The sequence below is a fragment of the Curcuma longa genome, chromosome 14 (genome assembly GCF_044706935.1).
Source record: "Curcuma longa cultivar G26 ecotype Majalengka, Jawa Barat chromosome 14, ITB_CL_G26_1.1, whole genome shotgun sequence".
NCBI classification, from domain to species: Eukaryota; Viridiplantae; Streptophyta; class Magnoliopsida; order Zingiberales; family Zingiberaceae; genus Curcuma; species Curcuma longa.
Genome location: NC_133874.1, coordinates 2,145,221 through 2,165,529, shown reverse-complemented (window position 1 = coordinate 2,165,529; position 20,309 = coordinate 2,145,221). Strand labels below are relative to the sequence as shown.

The following is a 20,309-nucleotide window of genomic DNA, read 5'->3' as shown; positions in this document are numbered from 1 at the left end:
ATAAAGTAGTCTATTTTTATTATATTTTCTCTTGTATATTTGTATTCTTGTCATCTTGTTTATAAAACAAGGATTGTAAGAGGTTTCTCCATCTTCGAAAGATATTCGAGAAGGAGAAGAGATTAGTGATGATAGAACGCTAGGACTACACCTTGGATGTAGTAGTCTTGGGAGGTTGTGAACCAAGTAAATATTAATAGTGTTTGTGATGTCGATTGTCTTGCAAGTGTTCTTTGTTCCTCTACACAATCTAATCGATGCGAAAGGAGCTATTCACTCCCCTAGCTTGCATCGATCCCAATAATAACCAATTCTAAGGTTGAGTCCTTATGTGAGTTAAGATCTACTCAAAACAAAAAATATAGGTCACTTGTAAAATCTTATCTCACATAGACTTTCTTGCTAAGATGGCATGCCTTGGACCTCCCTTGACAAGAGGCTTTACCTCATGAACTTCCTTATCTATTTGATATTTAGTTACCTTAATTTATCAAGACTTTCACTTGTCAAAAAACTTTATTTTTGAAAGTTTCTGTCTTGCCAAGATGTTTTGCTTTCTGGAGTTCCTTTGCTAAATAAGAAGCCTTACCTTTTAAGAGACTTTACTTTTAAGATTTCTTTTATTAAGCATCTAGTCAGTCATGACTTCCGTTTATTAAATATCTAGTCAACTTTGATTTATTAGAATTTCATCCTAAACATTTAATCAACTTTGATTTGCAAAAATTTCATCCACTATCAAAAACTATTGGAGTTATTTCATTGTCAACTCATTTTGAACTTCTCAAATATCAATATTTATTAGACTTCTCCAATTATAAATATCCAATCAATCTTCATCTATTTAACACACATAATAACTGCTGATGCCCACATCATATTGACCTAACTTAAATACTTAAATACTTAAGCACAATATAACTCTTTGACTAAATATAAATACTAACAAGACTAAGTCTAAGCAGAATTGCAATAACATCAACCTCAACCAGTAGTGGTCAAAAGTATTTGATAGCCATTATTTTAGATTGTGAGTGCTTTAGAGTTATCAAATATTTTTATTATTTGCTTGTTATAAAGAACTAAAAATCTAAAACAAAAGTATGAACAAACTCAAAGTAACATTAAGAGTTACTTGTTTGGGTGAACCATCAAATAATTTTAGCCAAACCATCAAAGAATAAGCAGACTAATTTCTTTTACCTGATTGAGTTGTTACCGGTGTTTTTGAGTGGCTCTTCCTTCAAAAATAAATAAATAAATAAAATGAAGTTTTGGTCAGCGATTTAATCTCATCAAATTTATAGCGGTTTGAAATTTAAAAATTATTTTTAAGATATAATTGAGTTGATTAATATGAAATAAATTTATTGAAATGAATAAAGATTAAATTTTGATAAAATTAAAATAATATATTTTTTTATGGTAATGAACTATATGATCGTGAAATTGATAGTAAAAATCGATTCTACTCGCAAAAAGATAAAGATTCGTTATTCGACGAGTAAATCGGGAGGGTAACGAGTTCGGGCGGGTTATTTTTGGAAACGTATACATTTTCTTTTATGATAAATCCATGCGCCGGTAGTTTTGCCGTGAAAATTCCAGATTTCCCCCAATTTGTTGTACCCATTTGAGCAGGAGTGGGAACTAAAAGCGATGGCCACCTCCGCCGCCGCCCGGCGCCGCTCCTTGAACTCTCTCGGGCCGACTGAAACCCTGGAAATCGGCGGCGGCCTAGCCCTCTCTCCGCGCGTCAAGCTTCTGCTTACCTTCTTCCGTTCCGATCCTGCCGTCAAGCCCATTGACGAGTGGAAGCTCAAGGTCGCTCTTCTCGACTTCCTACGCTCTAGCCCCCTCTCTCTCTCCATTCCCGATGAAGACCTCCTCCTCCACCGTCGCCCTGATCTTCATAAACGCAAGCGTGACGAACCTGTGGCCACAGGTACCCTCTATGTCCGTGATTTAGGGTTCCTCAAAGTAAAAAACGAACAAGGGCGGGAAGAGGACGAGCGAGCGAGCAGGAAGATTTTCTTGGATTGGCGGAGCTCCTTCGTCGACCGGCTTGCTGGGATCGATTTGAACTTGGAGGGCGTCAAGTTCAAAATGAGCGTTGAGATCCCTCCTGCGGATGATTTTGAGCAACTTAAGAAGTTGTGGGAGGACTGTTATGCTTCTAAGTTTCTCGATTCCCGTAATTATGTTCTATCTCTAATCTTAGAACAAGAAATTTTTTACTACTAGTTACCTTTTGACATTGCTTGGGGATAATGATAAGCATGTTTTCCATGTTTCATTTGCAGGAAGGGGAATTACTAGGAGACCAGACACGATTATAGTACGGGGTGTTCCTTCCAGATGGTTGGCTGAGCCAAGAGTATCATCGAAGGCCTCAATGCTGGTCACACATACCATTTTTTCCTCCTTGGGAAAGATAAGGTACATTTTTCAATCATCGTATTGAAGTTGGCTGATTATATTTGGACAATGGTTATTGATTAATATATTCTGTCGACAGTTAAAACATTTAAAATACTAACTCAACAGATAAATGCTTCAAATGCTGCTCTTTTTCTCATTAGTATTTGTTTTATGTTGTATATACAAGTAAGTGTAATTGTTTGATGAAAGTTAGTCTGATGATTTTTTGTTTTTTATTCATCAATGATAACATTGAATTCGTATTACTCATGAGTGAATATGTTGCACTTTTGACTCTTCTAATGGTTTTTCAAGTAGAAGAATAGGCCATGCATTCTATGTTGCAGGCCCTAATAAGTTCATCTTAAACTATGAGTAATATGAAAGGTCTTTTTTAGTTTTTCTAAAGCTGTAACCTACAATTGGAGTCATGCAACTGAGTAGTAGATATGATTTTTAAAGTTCTGATCCTCAGTTAAGGGAGAGATACTTTATGATCCATTGAAGTCAAGGTTTATAGACTTATTGTAACTTTGATATTGTAAGTAATTTTTCTTCACATTTCAAGCAGATCCTTCCAATGGACGAGATCAAATCCTTTTAGCAACATGACAACTCCACCAGCAAGCACTATGACAATAAGATCTACCACTAGTTTAGAACATAATCAAATATACCGTGAAAGGATAATTTATTAAGGTTGACATGAAAGATATTTTCAAGTATATACTACATCTCAGATAGGGGAACAAACGAACTGGATTGAGCCGAATAGTATGAAAATATTGATATTCGAGTTCAAACTCAAAAAATATATGTGATATTTGAATTCAATTCGAAGTTTGAAAATACAATTAATTTTAGCTTGAGCTCGATTCGAAATTAAATTTAAGCTTGAGTTCGGTTTGAGTTGTTCAAACCTTGATTAGAGGAAAATTGAACTATAGCTCGAAATAGATAAAATTTGAGTTTGGTTTGAATTATTCGGAACTTAATTTGAGCATATTCAAACCAAAATTGTGTAAAAATAAACAAAATTTGATTTGAGTTTGGCTTGTGAACAATCGAATAAAATATTATGGATTTGAATTTGGCTTGAAAAAATTATCAAACATGCTCGAGTTCAGCTTAAATTTGATAATTTTGAGTACAAATCAAATATTTTTCGAGCTAGCTCGAAAAGTTCGCGAGCAGGCTCGATTCATTTGCATCCCTAATCTCAAAGCATCTAGCGATGCATTCGCACTCACTTTGAGAGAATCTAGAAGCAAAGACAAAGATATTATCAACTTAGGGAAGCTAGGTGGGAATGCAAGAATATGAAAGTATAAGTAGCAAGATAGAACAACCATAGTTATATTTCTATGTTAATGTCGCTTATATGTTTTAATTATATTAGGTTGAGCTTAGGATCTATGACTTTTCCCTTTGTACTTAAACAGTACACAAAGTTGGTATATTGTATATGCATGCTCAAAAATGTGTGTGGGTACCAAGTCACTATTGCTGCCTGAAAAATATACATTTATCAACATCCATCTAATATGTCACCAACATAATTCTCAAGTATCTTCCAACAAGTGAACCTAAGGTTCAAAATCATCATTTATTTTATTTTACATAATTATTAGCATCTCTACGTTACATTCATAGACAACACAACTCAATTTACTATTAGCATATGTTATTCCACTGAATTTATGGTTCATTATTTCATTCCTCATGTTTCAATTAATTCTACATCAAAGATCATTTGTAAAAGCATATATAGAGCAGGAATCAACTACAATAAAAGTGTATATATGCTCATAGTATAAAACACTAATATTATTTAACATCTAAAATTACAACTTAGCAAACAATACAAATCCACTATCTTTGTATGCATGAATAAAGAAGGCTGTTTAGGAAGCCAATGTATTTTCTAGTCAACTTAAGTAAATAGGGACAAGAAAGTGAATCAAGGCTTCTTCCTTGACGGTTTATACTATGATGACTATATGAAAAGCCATCACTGAGGGAATCACACCTCAAAAATGTAAGGGTCCCACCTTGAGGTGAAGGTTGCTGCCAAAACAATTCTCAGAACTTCTTCTCATTCCTGAAAATTCCTACTTTCTGCCAGAATGAGAGAGGACAGAAAGTAGGGCTGAGCAAGCGGGCGGGTCGGACGGGTTCGTACGATTTTCCCACCCGACCCACCATTGGCGGGTTAATAAAATTGAAACCCAACTCGATTTTTTTTTCGCATCAAATTCGGTGGGTGGCGGGTGCCGGCGGGCGGGCAGATTGGCGGGCGGATTGGCGGGTTATCGAATGTAAAAAAATGAATTTTACGGATGATAATTAATATAATAAGCGTCTACAAAAGAGTCTAAAATACAATCCACAGTTTTATAACTAATCAACAATGTTCATACCAAAATAACAAGTAGATAAATCAAAGTTTGTTATATAATAGATTAATAGGAGACAAGATTTAATTTGAATGACACCACTTACAAGTAGGAAAGTATGAGACTTTTAATCATCAAGACAATGCTTGCCATTTTCTTTCAATGTGCCTGAAGAATGAAAACAGAAAAGAAGATAATAATGTTTAAGTTTCAGCCTCACAAATGGTTATGAGAATAAATAAAACTAACCAAAGAAACCAAATTAAAGTTTACCATCTACAATTTCTTCATATTGCTTAACATCCTCCATGGAGATTCCCATCATAACCTCTTTTTTGTCCTTATCTATTATTAAACAAATCATTTTTAATATATGTATACATATATTTTATTATTTGTATATAAATAGGCGGGCGGGTCGGGTTTAGTCGGATTTTAAAATTAAAACCCGAAACCCGCCCGTGTACAAGCGGGTTTGTCAATTTTCTATCCATTTTTATTTTTAATTTTTTTTAAACCTGCGGGTTGGCGGGTTCCGGATGCAGGTGGCGGGCGGGTTTAGCGGGCCGGGCGGGTACTGCTCACCCCTAACAGAAAGGGTTAGTGAAATAGGAGCAAAAGGGTAAGAAAAGACATGGTTTGAGAAGTATCCCACTATAATTACATCATTGTAGTCACAAACTTGTGGCGCTGTAGTTTAACTTGCCTACTTGGATCTACAAAAGAGCTGATCATTGCAATCATCATCAAGCATGAGAAAGGGTCAGATATCTTGTCGGATTCAAAAAGGTAGATTGCATGCTGACTAAAGGCAGCAAGAGGTGTAATTTCAAATTTCAATTGGTAATGAAACCTCATTGGAGAAGAAAAATAAAGGACCTTGTGCTAGATCTATGGAGATGATAATGTACTTCACACTATCTTGCAGACATGAGGGAATTGGGGATGCTGATGGGGAGGCTCATATATGGAAGGATGGAAATTTAGGGTTTAGAAAAAAAAAATTTAATACTAAGTCATGTGAATGTGCTGTGGGTTTGCATTTTTTTTTCAAAAAAAAATTGAGCACTCTAGTTATGCTGTGTTGGTGACCATTGTTTAAAGGTAACAAAACTCCAAGCCCGCGGTGCACTAAAATTCCAGCCTCTATTGGAATTTCGATAGAAGTGTCTAGATATGCCTTACTAAGACAATTCATTACCATCATCATTAAGCCATGTTAGTCCTAGCTATTTAGGTCAATAACATGAATTATTCCTTTATTGAGCTTTATATAAAATTATATCCTTAACAATATTTATATAAATTACATTATTTTTTCTCTAATATTAATTGATGTTTCTTTGGTCTTTCTCTACTAAATAGGGCTTCCACTCCAATTGATTTATATTTAACTATAAAATCTATGGCTCTCCTTTGAGCTTATTCATACCATCCTAACCATTTTTTTTTCTCTTTTTTTATCAATTAGAGTTACAGCTAATTGTTTCTTGGTAAGTATTTGTTTGTTTTATTTATTTTTGGTAACTTTACATAACAATCTCATCTTTTCTACATTTTTTTTTCTGTAAATGTTGTTTCCTAACAACCTAACACTGTAACTCATAATGTTTGTAAATGTTGTTTCCTAACAACCTAACACTGTAACTCATAATGTTTAAATTGGTATACCATAGACTTATAAAGGTTAACTTTTACTCTAAAGCACACATGACGGATATGTGAGACTACAAAAGCTTCTCTCCATTTCCAATACTCATTTTTGTCTTATTAATGATGTCTTTATCAATTTCACCTTCTTATTGAATTATAAATTTAAGATTTTTGAATGCTCACTATGATCAACCATCTTAACTATTTCCTTGGTACTTTCATAGGTCTAAAACTATATTTTGTATAATTCTTTATTCTCTTTAACGTGGAACCTTTGATTTCTAATTTTTTGTTCGTAGTCCAACTGTTTAGTTTAGGTACATTCTCTTAATAAGCATATATTGTCTACAAATAACACACCAAAAGGATTTTTCTTTAATATATTAATGAATTCATTTTGTACAATAGGTTAAAGGATGGGAACTTCAAAAAAAAAAAAAAAAAACACACACACACATTTGAATTTGCCAGGATCCTAGGAGATACTGTGACAATTACCCACATAATGCATCTCCTTTCATTGCGTCAATGCCATTAGTTGATCATTTTTCTTATCTAAAACACTGCACAAAATTGTCTAGGTCTCTACCATAAATTTTTTTATAGGTAAATAAAAATGATATGTGAATCCTTCATCTGTCTCTAACATAATTAGAAAGTTTATAAAAATGTACTTATGAAAAATTGTACTAAATGATATGTATCTCATTTACTTTGGTTTTGTGAGTTTAAAAATAGAAGCATACACTGAAAAAGTTCACTTATTTTAGGTAGATCAGTCATTATTTCTTCATATTTTCCCTCTGAATTGCTATCTACACTAAAGTTGACTGTAAGCTTGTATTTTAAAAGAAACTACAGATAGGAACTTTAGATTCTGTTTGATAGTGAACATGTATAAACTTCATCAATAACCTTTGGAAATATTTTGTCTTCCATTAAAACCCATTTTTTTAATTTCAAAATCTTAGGGTTCACTCCATTATGTGATTTTCAACATTACAGTTATCAGTTACTTCTGTCTCTACTATTCTTTGACACTGTTTGCTTTCATCAATTAGGAATCTTAATGTTGCTGGGGACAATAATCTGGGTAACAAAATGGAAGAAACCAATGAAATTATTTCAGGACTTAACTGCAAAGTCTGGGTTCAGTTTGAAAATTACGATGACTTCTATAATGCAATGAAGGTGTTATGTGGGCGATCAATGCAGAAGGTAAGAATTTACACTGCTTTATTCCATAAATGGCATTTCTGCAGTATTTATCTGTTAGTAGTGGTTGATATTTTTATTTGTATGTTAGTGTGCTTGACAGCACCTGTTATATGGCCTATTTGTGGATTTGTTTTCCCTAATCTTAAAAAAGAAATGCCGCTTCCACATTTTAATTCCCTTGGCAATCATTCTGGAAAACATGGAGCTTCTCCAGGACAGTGTTTCCACCCAAGAAATGCTTGGAAGAACACATGGCTGGTGAAATAATTCTTTACTAAATTTCCTCTCTTTCTTTCTTTCAAATGAAACACAAACTAGGAACTGATTTAACACCAAGCACAATTCAACTTGTCAAAAAGGGAACATATTTAATTGAAGGACTACTCAATCCAAGGATCCTAACCCATTTTATAAGCCAACAATGAAATCAGTTCTTTGCAAAAATACAATTTGGTTACCAAAAACTTAAGCAAACTCCTAAATAAACTAACAATCTTTTATAATCTTCTAAGTAAATTTAAACAAGTTTTTAACCCTAATTATATCATTCCCCCCACCAAGAACTCAAGTTTGTCATGTAGAGGAGTGGTCAACTAGGGGAGCACGGGAGCAGAATGTTCTGTTAAGGCTTATGATGCTTTGCATAGGTGCAGAGTGTACGATTATGCTACATTTGTAGAAGATGATTCCGGTGTTGGATTTTTCAATCTCAACAAATAAGCCAAGTTGCATGCATTGTAGTTCTTGTTTTGTGATTCATGCATCTTCTATATCTAGTTCTATATCTATGTGACTTTTCCAATGTACTAGTTATCTTCTAGCATTTTCATTTGGAGCTAGCATTGCTTGTGTATCGATGACACTCTCAATCATATTAGTTAACTAAGTCAAAGGAGGTAGAGTTGGAGCCGAAGTGCTAGGACAACCTATGGACAAATCAACAAACAAAAGAGGCTTAAATGTGTCTTGATAAAATATTAGATTCTTTAATCCAACTAGCAAATTAAAACTATAAGTATTATTGTCTATTTTTCTCACAATGCAAAAATGACTAGTAGAGTGGATATAAAATTTTGTATTGTGGTTTTAAGTAGCTACTTAAGGCGGACGTGGATAAGGGTATAGATTTCTTAAGTCTACAATGTTGTTCCATATAAATTTTATAAAGTTGATTACTTAGTGGAAGTTTTCTTCTCATTGATATATCAAATACACTTATAAAAGGTCTTAATTCATGCAAAAAGGTGATAGGTAAGCGAACAACTAATAATGAAACCAAATTGACTAGGTGGCGAGATGTAACCTACAGACAATCTTGAATAGACTTTTACCTATAGTAGAATGGTTTATAGGAGTATTATAAGCAAAATCAATAATGGGTAAAAAAAAAATCCAAAAATCCTTAGATTTTACCTACTAGACACTAAAGTAGATATTCTAAACTACCATTAACTAACTCAATTTGTCTTGAGTCTATGGATGAAATGCGGATGAAAATACAAGTACTCCAAGATAGTTTTCATAAGCACTTCTAAAAACAATTAAGAAACTTGACATCCCTATTTGACACAATCAATATGGGTATTCCATGCAATCTAACAAGCTCCTTATAAAACAACTTAGCTATCTAAGATGCATCGTTGGCCATATTGCAGGGATTGATAGGGGTGTATAGAGATCTATGTTTTGCTTGGTTGATTTTGTTATTTAACATGTGCAGCACTATGATACGACCTTAACTATATCTCATCTTAAAGATGACTAACATAATCTATCTAAAATAAAGGCTATTGTTTTGTCCTTCTCAAAGTATTCTACAAGAGCTCTTGTGAGTAACTTCTATATTAAGAAGATTCTTAAGTGATGTATGGGAATACATTGATTTGTGCTTTTATATAGGTAACCATCTTTAATTATAAAGTTAACCAAATTATGATGATTTTCGTCTTAAATGTTTTGAGAAATTATTCTAAAGTTAGGGCAGGTAGGTTACTCACCCTTTAAGCATTCAAATCCTATTTTCATGGTTCCTATCCTATATTGGGTGACTATAACTCATCTTAATGTGTCGATAGGTTTGTTATCCTTACCTAATTATTGTTTTAGGATAAAAGCATATACATAGAGGAACTCAACTTATCTAGCATGTTTGATGCTTAATTTTGTTTGTGATTGAATGTAGCTAAGTGCCATATGATTAGAGTGCAATATGAATTCTTTTAGTAATGAATCATGTTGTCAATACTTTAGATCTTGGATAATAGCGTAAAACTCCTTATCATACGTGGAGTAATGTTGTCGTGTGACCTTCGTAGCTTATAATACCTCAAATTCCTTCTCCAAACACATCATAAGCTGCCTCAACTGGTTACTAAATGTTTTGGTGTTTGACGATAGAGGTGTTAGTCTTTTTTGTTTATTTAGTTATTTTTTGTTTTTGAAAAGCTAGAAAGGCAAACTTAGTCCAATGAAACTCCCATTTTTAAAGCAATTTATGGCGGGAGCTACAATGGTACTAAAATTTCTAATGAAACATTTGTATAACACAATGGTATTAAAGTTTCTAACAAAATATTTATACAATGTTATAAACTCATGGAAGCTTCAAGACCTCCTAATCTATAGCAAAGTGCATGACACCCACCTGACACACATTTGTCTAGTCCTTGTAACCCGTAAGATTTAGAAGCTATTTATCAACTTGGAGAAGTTTAGGACTTGATTCATTACCATATTTATTATCCTCATGGATGTGCTTGGAGCATATGAAAGCCCAAAGGGCATGACCATCATTCATATAGTCCATGTTGTCTTTTAAAGGTGATTTTCACTAGTCCCATATCAGAATATAATGGTATCTAACCTCTAGGTCAACCTTTGACCATAGTCGAGTATAGGGGTGTGCAATTGGTTCAAAACCGAACTAAACAACCCAAATTGATTAAACCTTTTTTTTCTTTGAATTAACCAAACTGATCAAACTTTCCAACAAAAATCGAACAAATTGAATCGATAAAACATCGGTTAATTTGGTATTAACCGGTCGAAAATTGAAATAATTGATTTTTCCATCATCAAGGATAGTCGAGGCCAACGATTGATTACGGAATATTCTGTTTGATTTTTAAGCTTAGTAGTTGATTGCTATATAGTTAGCAGTCGAGTGCTATAGCAATTGCTTGCTAATAATATTTGTTCGGTTTAATTGGTTTAATCGAATTCGGATTTTTAAAACTGAAACTGATTCGATTTAATCGAATTAATCAATATTTTTTTAAATAAAAATTTGAATTTCTGAGTTAACCGAACCGAACTTGTAAATTCGGTTGGTTAAATTGGTTTAACTGATCTTTTGCTCACCCCTAATCAGGTATGTTGTCGTTTATAGGAAACCTATACTTGATAATGATTTTGTTGGTAACACGATTGGCAATATAATTCTTCAAGATCCAGCCTTTTTCGATGTCAGAAATGCAGAGACAACATAATGTTTGATGCTTTCTCCAATAAAATCTCTTTAGAAGTTCTTCAATTTGTCTGTATAATCTAGTGTGCCCCTAGTGCTTCGTATGTTAGTATGGGAGGATTGATAGTTATGATTTGGAAAGAGGTCTATTGCATGCTAATTATATACAAAGGTGACTCCTTAAATAACTATCCAGGAGTTGGAGTTAAGTCCTGATAGTCATCTATGCTCTTCCTAACCTTATGGGATGGTCTTACAATGGTTAGGTTGTAACAATTTGATATTTTTCCCATTATATTTAAAGACATAATGGGAAAAATATGTCTAAAGACATAAGAATGGGAGCTTTGGCGCAATGATAAAGTTGTTACCGTGTGACCTAGAGGTCATGGGTTCGAGTCTCGAAAATTGTCTCTTGCAAAACAGGGTAAAACTGCGTATAATAAACCCTTTTTTGGGATTCCGCATCGACGGGAGCTTTGTGCACTGGGCTAGCCTTTTCTTATATTTAAAGACATAAGTGGATTATCTCTTGTAGTGAGTTACGAAGAGGTTGTAAAGGTAGGGCTTATTGAGGATGATATGAGCAACATTCATGGGGTTGATGTTGCACTAAATTTTATCAGTGTACGGGGTTATCTCGATAAGGACTAGATATCTTTGCATGATTGAGAATGAAATTTGGGTTCAAGTGAGGTTTCAGTGTGAATTGAATTCTATAAAAAGTTTGCTTGCGAATTACATTATGTAACTCCCACAATCTATAAGAATGAAATTTGGGTTCAAGTGAGGTATCAGTGTGAGTTGAATTTGATAAAAAGCTTGCTTGTGAATTACATTCATGCAACTCCCACAATCTATAATAATTATTTTGCATTTCTATTTCCACACTTGCATAAGTATGAAAATACTAGTGTATTTTGCATTGTGGGCATGAATAAGATAAGGCAATATATGAAGTCTTATAGCTTCTCTTTCACCCCTTCCTATAGCTTTTCCCTCACCCCATTTAGCTTTTAGGTTTTCATTTTTGAGGTCAATGCCATCATCCCTAACCCCTTCATGATCAAGGTAGTGCTCGGATTTTATTGATATGACTTTATGTGGGTATTTCAATGCTATGTGATGCCTCTGTGACATTTGTAATATTATACATTTTGGTGCAATTTTGGTTAGATCTCTTTAACCTTCTATTGTTTTGTGGGTTGGTTGTACCTGTCGGATAATAGTTTCTTGATGGGTTGACTTAATAGTTTTCCTAATGGAGATGTTCTATAGGATGATATGATTCTTGTGAAAGGAATACGTTTGAATGTGGAGGCTTTAATGATCTTCTTAAGTTCTATGGATTTATGGTAGGCTTCTTTTAATGAATTAGAAAAACATAACCTAAGAATTCTCTCTATATTTCTAGCCTTATTCCATCAATGAAGTGAATAAGGACAACTCTTGGGTCTTCTCTAGCCTCACTATGCATATGGAGTTCTTCAAACTTAAGTATTTCATTACACTTAGGGATAACTATTTTAAATGATTTCACTTACTATAAAATTGGTCCCTTAGCACATATTTTCAATTAATCTTCCTTTCATTTAATTCTTTATTGTAATTAGTTTAATCCATGCGATCTTGATTAGCCTACATGTTTTATAAAAATTTCTTAGCAACTCTAGTGAGTTTTTTTTTTTGGATAAATTGAGGTTATTAAGTAGCAATCTTATGCAACAATAATAACAACAACTAAGTCTTATCCCACTAAGTGGAGTCGGCTATATGGATCCTCCTATGCCATTGGATTTTATCTCTTACTATATCATTTATATTTAAATAAAATTTATCTTGTTTTATCGTTGCTAATTAAGTCTTTTTTGTCTTCCTCTTCCTTGTTTAATGTGCGTATTTGTCATAATTTCATGTCTTTTAACTGGATCATTTATTGGTTATCTTGGAAACAGCCTCTTGCCAAAGGCAAGGTAAGGCTGCGTACAATGGATTCTTTCCCCGGACCCCGCAAGGCGGGAGCTTCGTGCACCGGGCTGCCCTTTTTCTAAGTACATGCTCATATTATTTTAAATGCATCTCTCAGAGTTTTTTTCTTAATAGGCGTAATCCTAACTTTCTCCCTAATATTTCTATTTTTTATCTTATCCATCCTTATATGTTCGTACATGTACTTTAAAATCCTCATCTCTGTGACTCATCTTCTGCTCGTATGCTCGAGTCATAACCGAACATTTAGCTCTATATAACATAAAAGGTCAAACTGCTTGTAGAACTTTCTTTTACGTTTTAGAAGTACCTTATGATCACAACGAACACTTAATGTTCTCCTCCATTTTAATTATCGTATTCTATGTAAGATATCTTTCTTAATCTCTTCAGCCTTTTGTAAAAATATAGCAATCTTATATCAATTAAAAAATAATCCTTGATCTTAGCCAACTAATTGAGGAATACATTTGGTTCTATCTTATTGTTAAAGCTAGGAGCATCTACCTTAATGTGGATACTGGTGTCTCTTTTATCTTGCTTATCCTTGTCTGTAGTCATATTCTAGAAAATAGTTGTTCTCACCTCTAGGTATGGATTAAGGCAAGGATTAAAATCTCGTGTCGTATCGCCCGATACGCACGAAAAAATTCGTTCCGCCGCGGCACCGGCACAGCGCCGGCACACGAATTCCGGTCGGGGAACGCCTCCGGAGGTGTCGCCCGGGCTCGACGACGCCCGGGCCGGCGACGCCGCCAGGGGCCGACGACGCCGCCGGGGCCCGGTGACGCTCCGCGCGGGCGCACCGATCGCGCGGCGCGGCGCGATTTTTCCGTTTTTTTGGTTTTTAAAATTTTAAGTTTTAATTAAATTTTAATAATCAACTCCTAGCTATAGTTCAAAGTTATAATTCGAGATAATTTAAATAGGCTTTATTAAAACCTATAAATTATCAAAAAAAATTATTTTTTATTTTTAAATATTTAGATTAAATTTTTTATTTTAATTAATATATTTTATATTTTAAAAATACCGAAACTATACCGGCACGGTACGATACGGTACCGAAACTATATCGTTCCGGTCCGGGATCGAAACTCCGGCACGGCTCGATATTTTAAACCTTGGATTAAGGGTTAATGACAATTAATTGAAATGCGTGGATGCATGCTCTTTGAATAATCTAGTAATTAAAAAAAAAATTGTATCCATATGACCATGTTCTTTAATCTTCCAGGTCCACTTGAGTTCTTAGGGGTTTTAACTCATTTTCTAAGCCTTTACATGTGGTTTCAAGAATCTCACATTTAGTATATCTCTAATAGTAGACTTTGAAATGTCATACTAAACAAGGTTTAAAATATCGAGTCATGGCGAGGTTTCGGTCCCGGACCGGAATGATACCGTTTCGGTACTATATCGTGCTGTACCAGTATATTTTCATTATTTTTTAAAATATAAAATTTATTAATTACAAATAAAAAATTTAATTCAAATATTTAAAAATAAGAAAACAAAAAATAAAATATATATATTTTAAAAATAATAGGATAATTTTATGAGATTTTAATTAAGTTTATTTAAATTATCCTAACTATGACTAAGAGTTGATTAAAATTATTAACCTAAGATATTATTAAAATTTAAATAAAAAAACTATTTCCGCATGACCAGGGCACGCACGGCCTGCGTGATGCCTCCCTAGGCGTCGTTGGATCCGGGTAATGCCTTGAGTCATGTTGAGGTTTTGGTCCCGGACCAGAACGATACGGTTTTGGTACCGCATCGTGCCGTGCCGGTATATTTTCAATATTTTTAAAATATAAAATATATTAATTACAAATAAAAAATTTAATCCAAATATTTAAAAATAAAAAACAAAATATTTTTTTAAAAATAATAGGATAATTTTATGAGATTTTAATTAAGTTTATTTAAATTATCTCAACTATGATAAGGAGTTGATTAAAATTATTAATCTAAGTTATTATTAAAATCTAAGTTTAAAAAAATTATTTTTGCCTGACCGGGGCACACACGGCCTGCGCGACGTCTCCGGCCGCGTCGTCGGAGTCGGGCAACGCCTCCAGTGGAGTCGCTGGACCTGGGCGATGTCTCCGGACATCATCTCGGTCAGAACCATTGGTGCCGGTGCCGATTCATTGGTGGAATGAGAAATTTTGCCAGTATCGAACAAAATAGTTCGAGATTTAGATGTTAAGAGTTGAAAAAGAATGATTTATAAAATTTGTAGCACTAATAAATTATATATATATATATATATATATATGACAGAAATGATTTTCAAATGAGGAATGTTGTTACCAGGCCTTGTGAGCTTTGTGAGCCTATTATGTTGCTAAGAATTGTTACACAGGTGTCTCAATGATGGGGATGATGGTTTCCTCAAAGCAGATAAATCTCAGTGCTATAAATCTGGAAAATAAGGACTAATTTGAAAAATGTAGGTTTGTTTGATCAATTTGAAAAATGGCCACCATGGAACTTAAGTAGGGATTGAATGATTAGATAGAGCAGAGGGTCGCAACGCAGGCCTCGGTAAGATGTGAATCACCAGTGTTTGTTGTAAGGTTTTGTAGCATCAGGTGGTCAGTGCGAGATGAGGCTATGGGCAGGCTTGTCTTCTCCTTGTTGTTGCACATTAAAGGTAGACGATGTGAACGAGGAGGTTGTGGCAAATGAGAGGGAGATGACAATATTAATGCAAGCATTATGTGATGACAGTTATGCGAGCATTATGACAATGTGGGATTGCGACAGAGTTTCTGAGGTAGCTGATGGCTAAGGTGGGAGGTTAGCTGAATTTAATCTAATTTGACTCTGATATCTATTGATATAGCACCAAGAACTACTCACTCACCAGAAGAGGGAAAATATAATTTAATTGAAAGATCATTGAATTCAAGGGAAATTTTCAAATAAATCTAAACAATCTTTTAAAACAACCCTAATTACATCCTCCAAGGAAACAAAAAATCCAGGAAAATGTTTCCCTATCCTTTTCCAATAATCTTTCTTTTCCTACCTCACTTCTTCCTACCTATTCTCCATGTAGGAAACACAATGATGAAATATTTGCATAATGAATTGTAAATGCATATCCAAAATAGAAGAATTGTGTTTAAGAAGAATATAGTTGATTCAAATAAAGAGGCAATGTTAAAAAATAAATTGATTTCATGTCAGGTCCACTACTATTTTATTTCTATTTGTTTTTTCTTTTCTTTAATTAGGCTTATGAATTTGATCTTTCCTTTTGTTTATTTGGGTGGATAAATATGAAAAGATGGATAGATGAAAGGATCAAAATAACCTCTCATCGTACCATTTTGGTTTGCTTTAATTAGGTGGATCGAGCAATGGATAGATGACAGCTTTTTTGAAACATAAATACCTTCGACTTCCTACTCGCTTCTTGTTCCTTATCTGCAGAATCCCATTCGCTAATCAATCATCACAGTGATGATAATTTCGATTGGTGGAGCATGAGATTGTAACAAATGTTGGCAAGAAAAAGATGTGTGATTCCTGTTAAAGTGGTATCAGATAACCGTCGTTGATGAGATGTGTGAACTGCACTATGGTGATTCACCAACTCTCTTTATATCATGTTTGATATAAGGGTGTGCAAGAGAGAGCCAACTGTTTTTGGACAAGAACCACAAGGACTTTCTTCTTTCTCCCACCTCATCTTTGCATTGGGCACTCCGCCTCATGTTGCGCGCCACAGAATTTTACCTTCGTTCCCAGTGCAGATTGGGCACTCCGCCTCATGTTGTGTGCCACAGATTTTTACCTTGGTTCCCATGTATGCAGAAGGTGGTGCTGAGCAGTCGCAGATGAGAATGAGCTTATCAACAATGCCTAGCCTATTCTGTGCGAGATGAGTGTGCATGCGCTGCAGATCTTTTACTTGCTGTCCATCATTCATGCAGTTTCTGGGGAAAAAAATCTTTCAACCGAATACTTTTAAGAACCTATCTTCATAATCAGCAGCTTGTTTCCATGAATTTTTATTAAAACAAACTGAACTTATAAACCACTAGAGGCACATAAATACAGCCAATCTCAAAGTTTAGCACGAGATCCACATGAAGCTGGAAAAAGGACAAACAAGATTGCATTCCTCCACTAATCAAAGTAATCTTAAAGATAGCTGAATATTGCCAATCTAAATGGTGTCACCCCCAACACCATCATTGTACTCATCACCTTCTTTTCTTCGGCAGCATGTCTATTTTGAAGTGGCCAAATCCTCCATCTTTGATTCTCTTCCACCGTTTGGATGCTGCAGGCATTGGGAAATATTGAGATGGCCTCAAGGAGTGCATGGATTCACTGTGGGAAAGAAGGGGAAAATAGGGAAAATAAGTGGATGGAGATCAGGGGAGTAGGGTGCAGTTTTCATTTTGACTTTTATTTCTCAGAATTACCTCAACATTGTTTTCATAATATGGCTTTTACACATTTCATTCAATTCTCTTGATTTTGAATATTTAACATATTTTGTAGGATGGGTCACGACTTAAGGTAGACTATGAGGTTTCCTGGGACAAAGCTGGGTTTTTCCAGAACGTACAGCAGACTTCCAGAAATCATAGGCAGGATGTGCAAACCAGTATACAGGCTACAACAGATATTGGTTCACGTCGTAAAAGATTCAGGGTATATTGCCTTTTCCTAGTTTGCCATATCTTTTAGCATTCGTAATAGTTGCAGAGAAACATAACAATGAAATGCTACTATATTTTGTTATCAAGTGTATCAATCTGGCATTTAGTGTATTAGTTGTCATTTTATGTTGCAAGACAATGATATATGATACTTTCGGGGCGAAAGAGCTCTCCGATGCATACCTTAGGTTTGAAATGATTGCCCCATTCATTCATCATAAATTACACCCTGATATCATTCTAGTTTTGCCTGTTCTTCATCTTTAAGTTGGTTTTTTTATGGATTTCCCTCATGAATCTTTTCTCTGAATGTGCAGGAATAAGCCAAACACTTGGAACTAGAAGCCAGACTGAACTCAAGATTTAATAGTGGGCAGTGGTATCTTCTTTAGATTCACTAGTAGATTGATTTTGATCTTAAACCTTAATCATCCTTAATTTTCGTCAAGATAATTATTATTATGATCATTTGAATGGCTTCTACATATCTATTGAGCAATCACTTGCTCTAGATATAGTGAATAGTGAAAGAAAGATGGTATCACGATGAAAACTGAGGTACGTAGGAATGAGAAAGTATCATCTTGATCCTAAAGAAGGCTGGCATTCTGTTCATTCGAAGGTTGCCCACCCTTGGGTCACCCACTCCTTGTCTACTGAGGCTCGCTGCTGTCCCTACGGTACTGCATTTATTCCAAGGAGGTCTCTCTATATTTGCATCTAATTATCCAGTTCTTTGTAAATGGCATGTTGGATTCCACTCGCGTGGGTTGTGCTTTCATATCTGCCTCGACCTCTTGATGAGGGAACCAATACACTCACCAAAAGTCAAGGGTTTATCCGTTTTTGGCCTTCTAAGGTTTTAGTTGGTCGACCAAGACCTTGATACTGTGATAATTTTGCTTATTCAAAGAAAGCTTGTTTGTGTAATCCGACCAAGAGTCAGGAGAAAAACATGCAAAATTTTAGGACTCACCGACCAAAATTGAAGCATCAAAGGTTATAATGACATTTTTTTTCCAACTGTGTAGGCACTATTTTTCACTAGTTGATAATTATGTTTCTTATGTTGTATACTTTGAGTTTAGTTCTACTTCAATATTTTAGAATAAAAGGGCACACGTGGATCCGTCACTATGCATTGGTAGATGCAATTTGAATGGTCGAAAAGTGATTGTATGTGATATTAAACAGCATTCAAGGGTTGTGGTTCCCAACTAAGTAACAAATAATTTGGGCTATGCATTTTGTTTCATCGAATTAATTTACACAGCGTTTACTTTTGTAGATTACAACATTTTTTGTAATCAAATTTATCCTTGTATTCCTTTGCGCCTTACTATGTCGGTTACCAATTCATTATAGAATTAGACTTGGCATTCAAATTAGTCTAAATATACGCTTATATAAATTGATAGCAATTTTCATTAAAATTATTATATGAATTATAAATTAAAAGCTGTTAAATATAAAATTCTAAAAAGAATAAATTTAAAAGTATTGAAAAATAGCGTTTTGCTAATAGCTATATCACCATGCTTATTCAAAATTTGAATTTAAATGGTCAAAATTGCTATGCTAATATTTTAGGGTTGTTTGATCACTCTAAAAGAATTGATTGGATTTCAATTGCATCTGTATATTTAGATACAAATTTTGAGTAAAATTTTGCCATATGGTCAATTTTAAAGTAATTTGATCATTTGAAAGTATAGATGGACTATAATGGTCTCAAAAAGTGTATTTATTTATGTCCAAATTTTAACCATATAGTAGTTTTGGGTAAAATTCTTAAATGAATATTTAAAAATTTAAAAATTTCTTTTTTTTTTGAAATTTTATAATTTTCATTTATAATTCATGTAGCAAATTTTAAAATTTTATAACAGAATTTATATGACTTTATATTATTTTTTTAAAACATTTTTTTGATGAATTTTTTGAAAAAAATTATAATGGCTAAAATTGTGACAAGATCATTTTCAAGTTATTTGGTAAAGTTCAAAAGAATGATTAGATTCTTATGATCGTTTTGAAGTTATTTGGTAATTTATATATTCATATTTAAATTTTTAGCAAAAAATGTCATGAAATACCTTGATCAAATGACTATTTTGAAATTGTTTGCCTTTAAAAGCATTGTTGAATTTCAATAATATTTTAAAATGCATCTAGTAGGTTTGATCAAAACTATTACATAATTAGTTTTGACAAGTTTTTAAAACTTATCTTCACTAAAAAAAACTATTTAATATTTTTTAATTTATAGTTCATATAAAAGTTTTGGTAAAAAATCGAAAGGCACCTCTCATTTTCATTATCATTAGAGGGTCCCATTTTGAAGTAAATATTAAAAGGATCATGAAACTTCCTTTGTTTCAACGTTTTTTCTAACAGCTTTACCAAAGCTAAATTTGTTCTAATATATCCAAAATTACTAAGTAATTATATTAAACTTATTTTAATATTAGT

General features: G+C 33.8%; 1 protein-coding gene across 3 annotated transcripts; it reads left to right on the top strand.

The window, feature by feature from the left end:
- Positions 1–1,619: 1,619 nt before the first annotated feature.
- LOC141845164 (uncharacterized) lies at positions 1,620–19,105 on the top strand. Of its 3 annotated transcripts, XM_074733215.1 has the most exons (5): positions 1,620–2,194; positions 2,304–2,439; positions 7,532–7,688; positions 17,677–17,829; positions 18,155–19,105. In XM_074733215.1, exons 1-5 carry the CDS (start codon positions 1,660–1,662, stop codon positions 18,158–18,160), a joined length of 987 nt encoding a protein of 328 aa, XP_074589316.1. In that variant the 5' UTR covers positions 1,620–1,659; the 3' UTR covers positions 18,161–19,105. The 3 variants fall into 3 exon arrangements, with proteins under 3 accessions (XP_074589316.1, XP_074589314.1, XP_074589315.1); XM_074733213.1 differs by lacking the exons at positions 17,677–17,829; positions 18,155–19,105 and adding an exon at positions 17,459–17,663; XM_074733214.1 differs by lacking the exons at positions 17,677–17,829; positions 18,155–19,105 and adding an exon at positions 17,394–17,633.
- Positions 19,106–20,309: the final 1,204 nt, after the last annotated feature.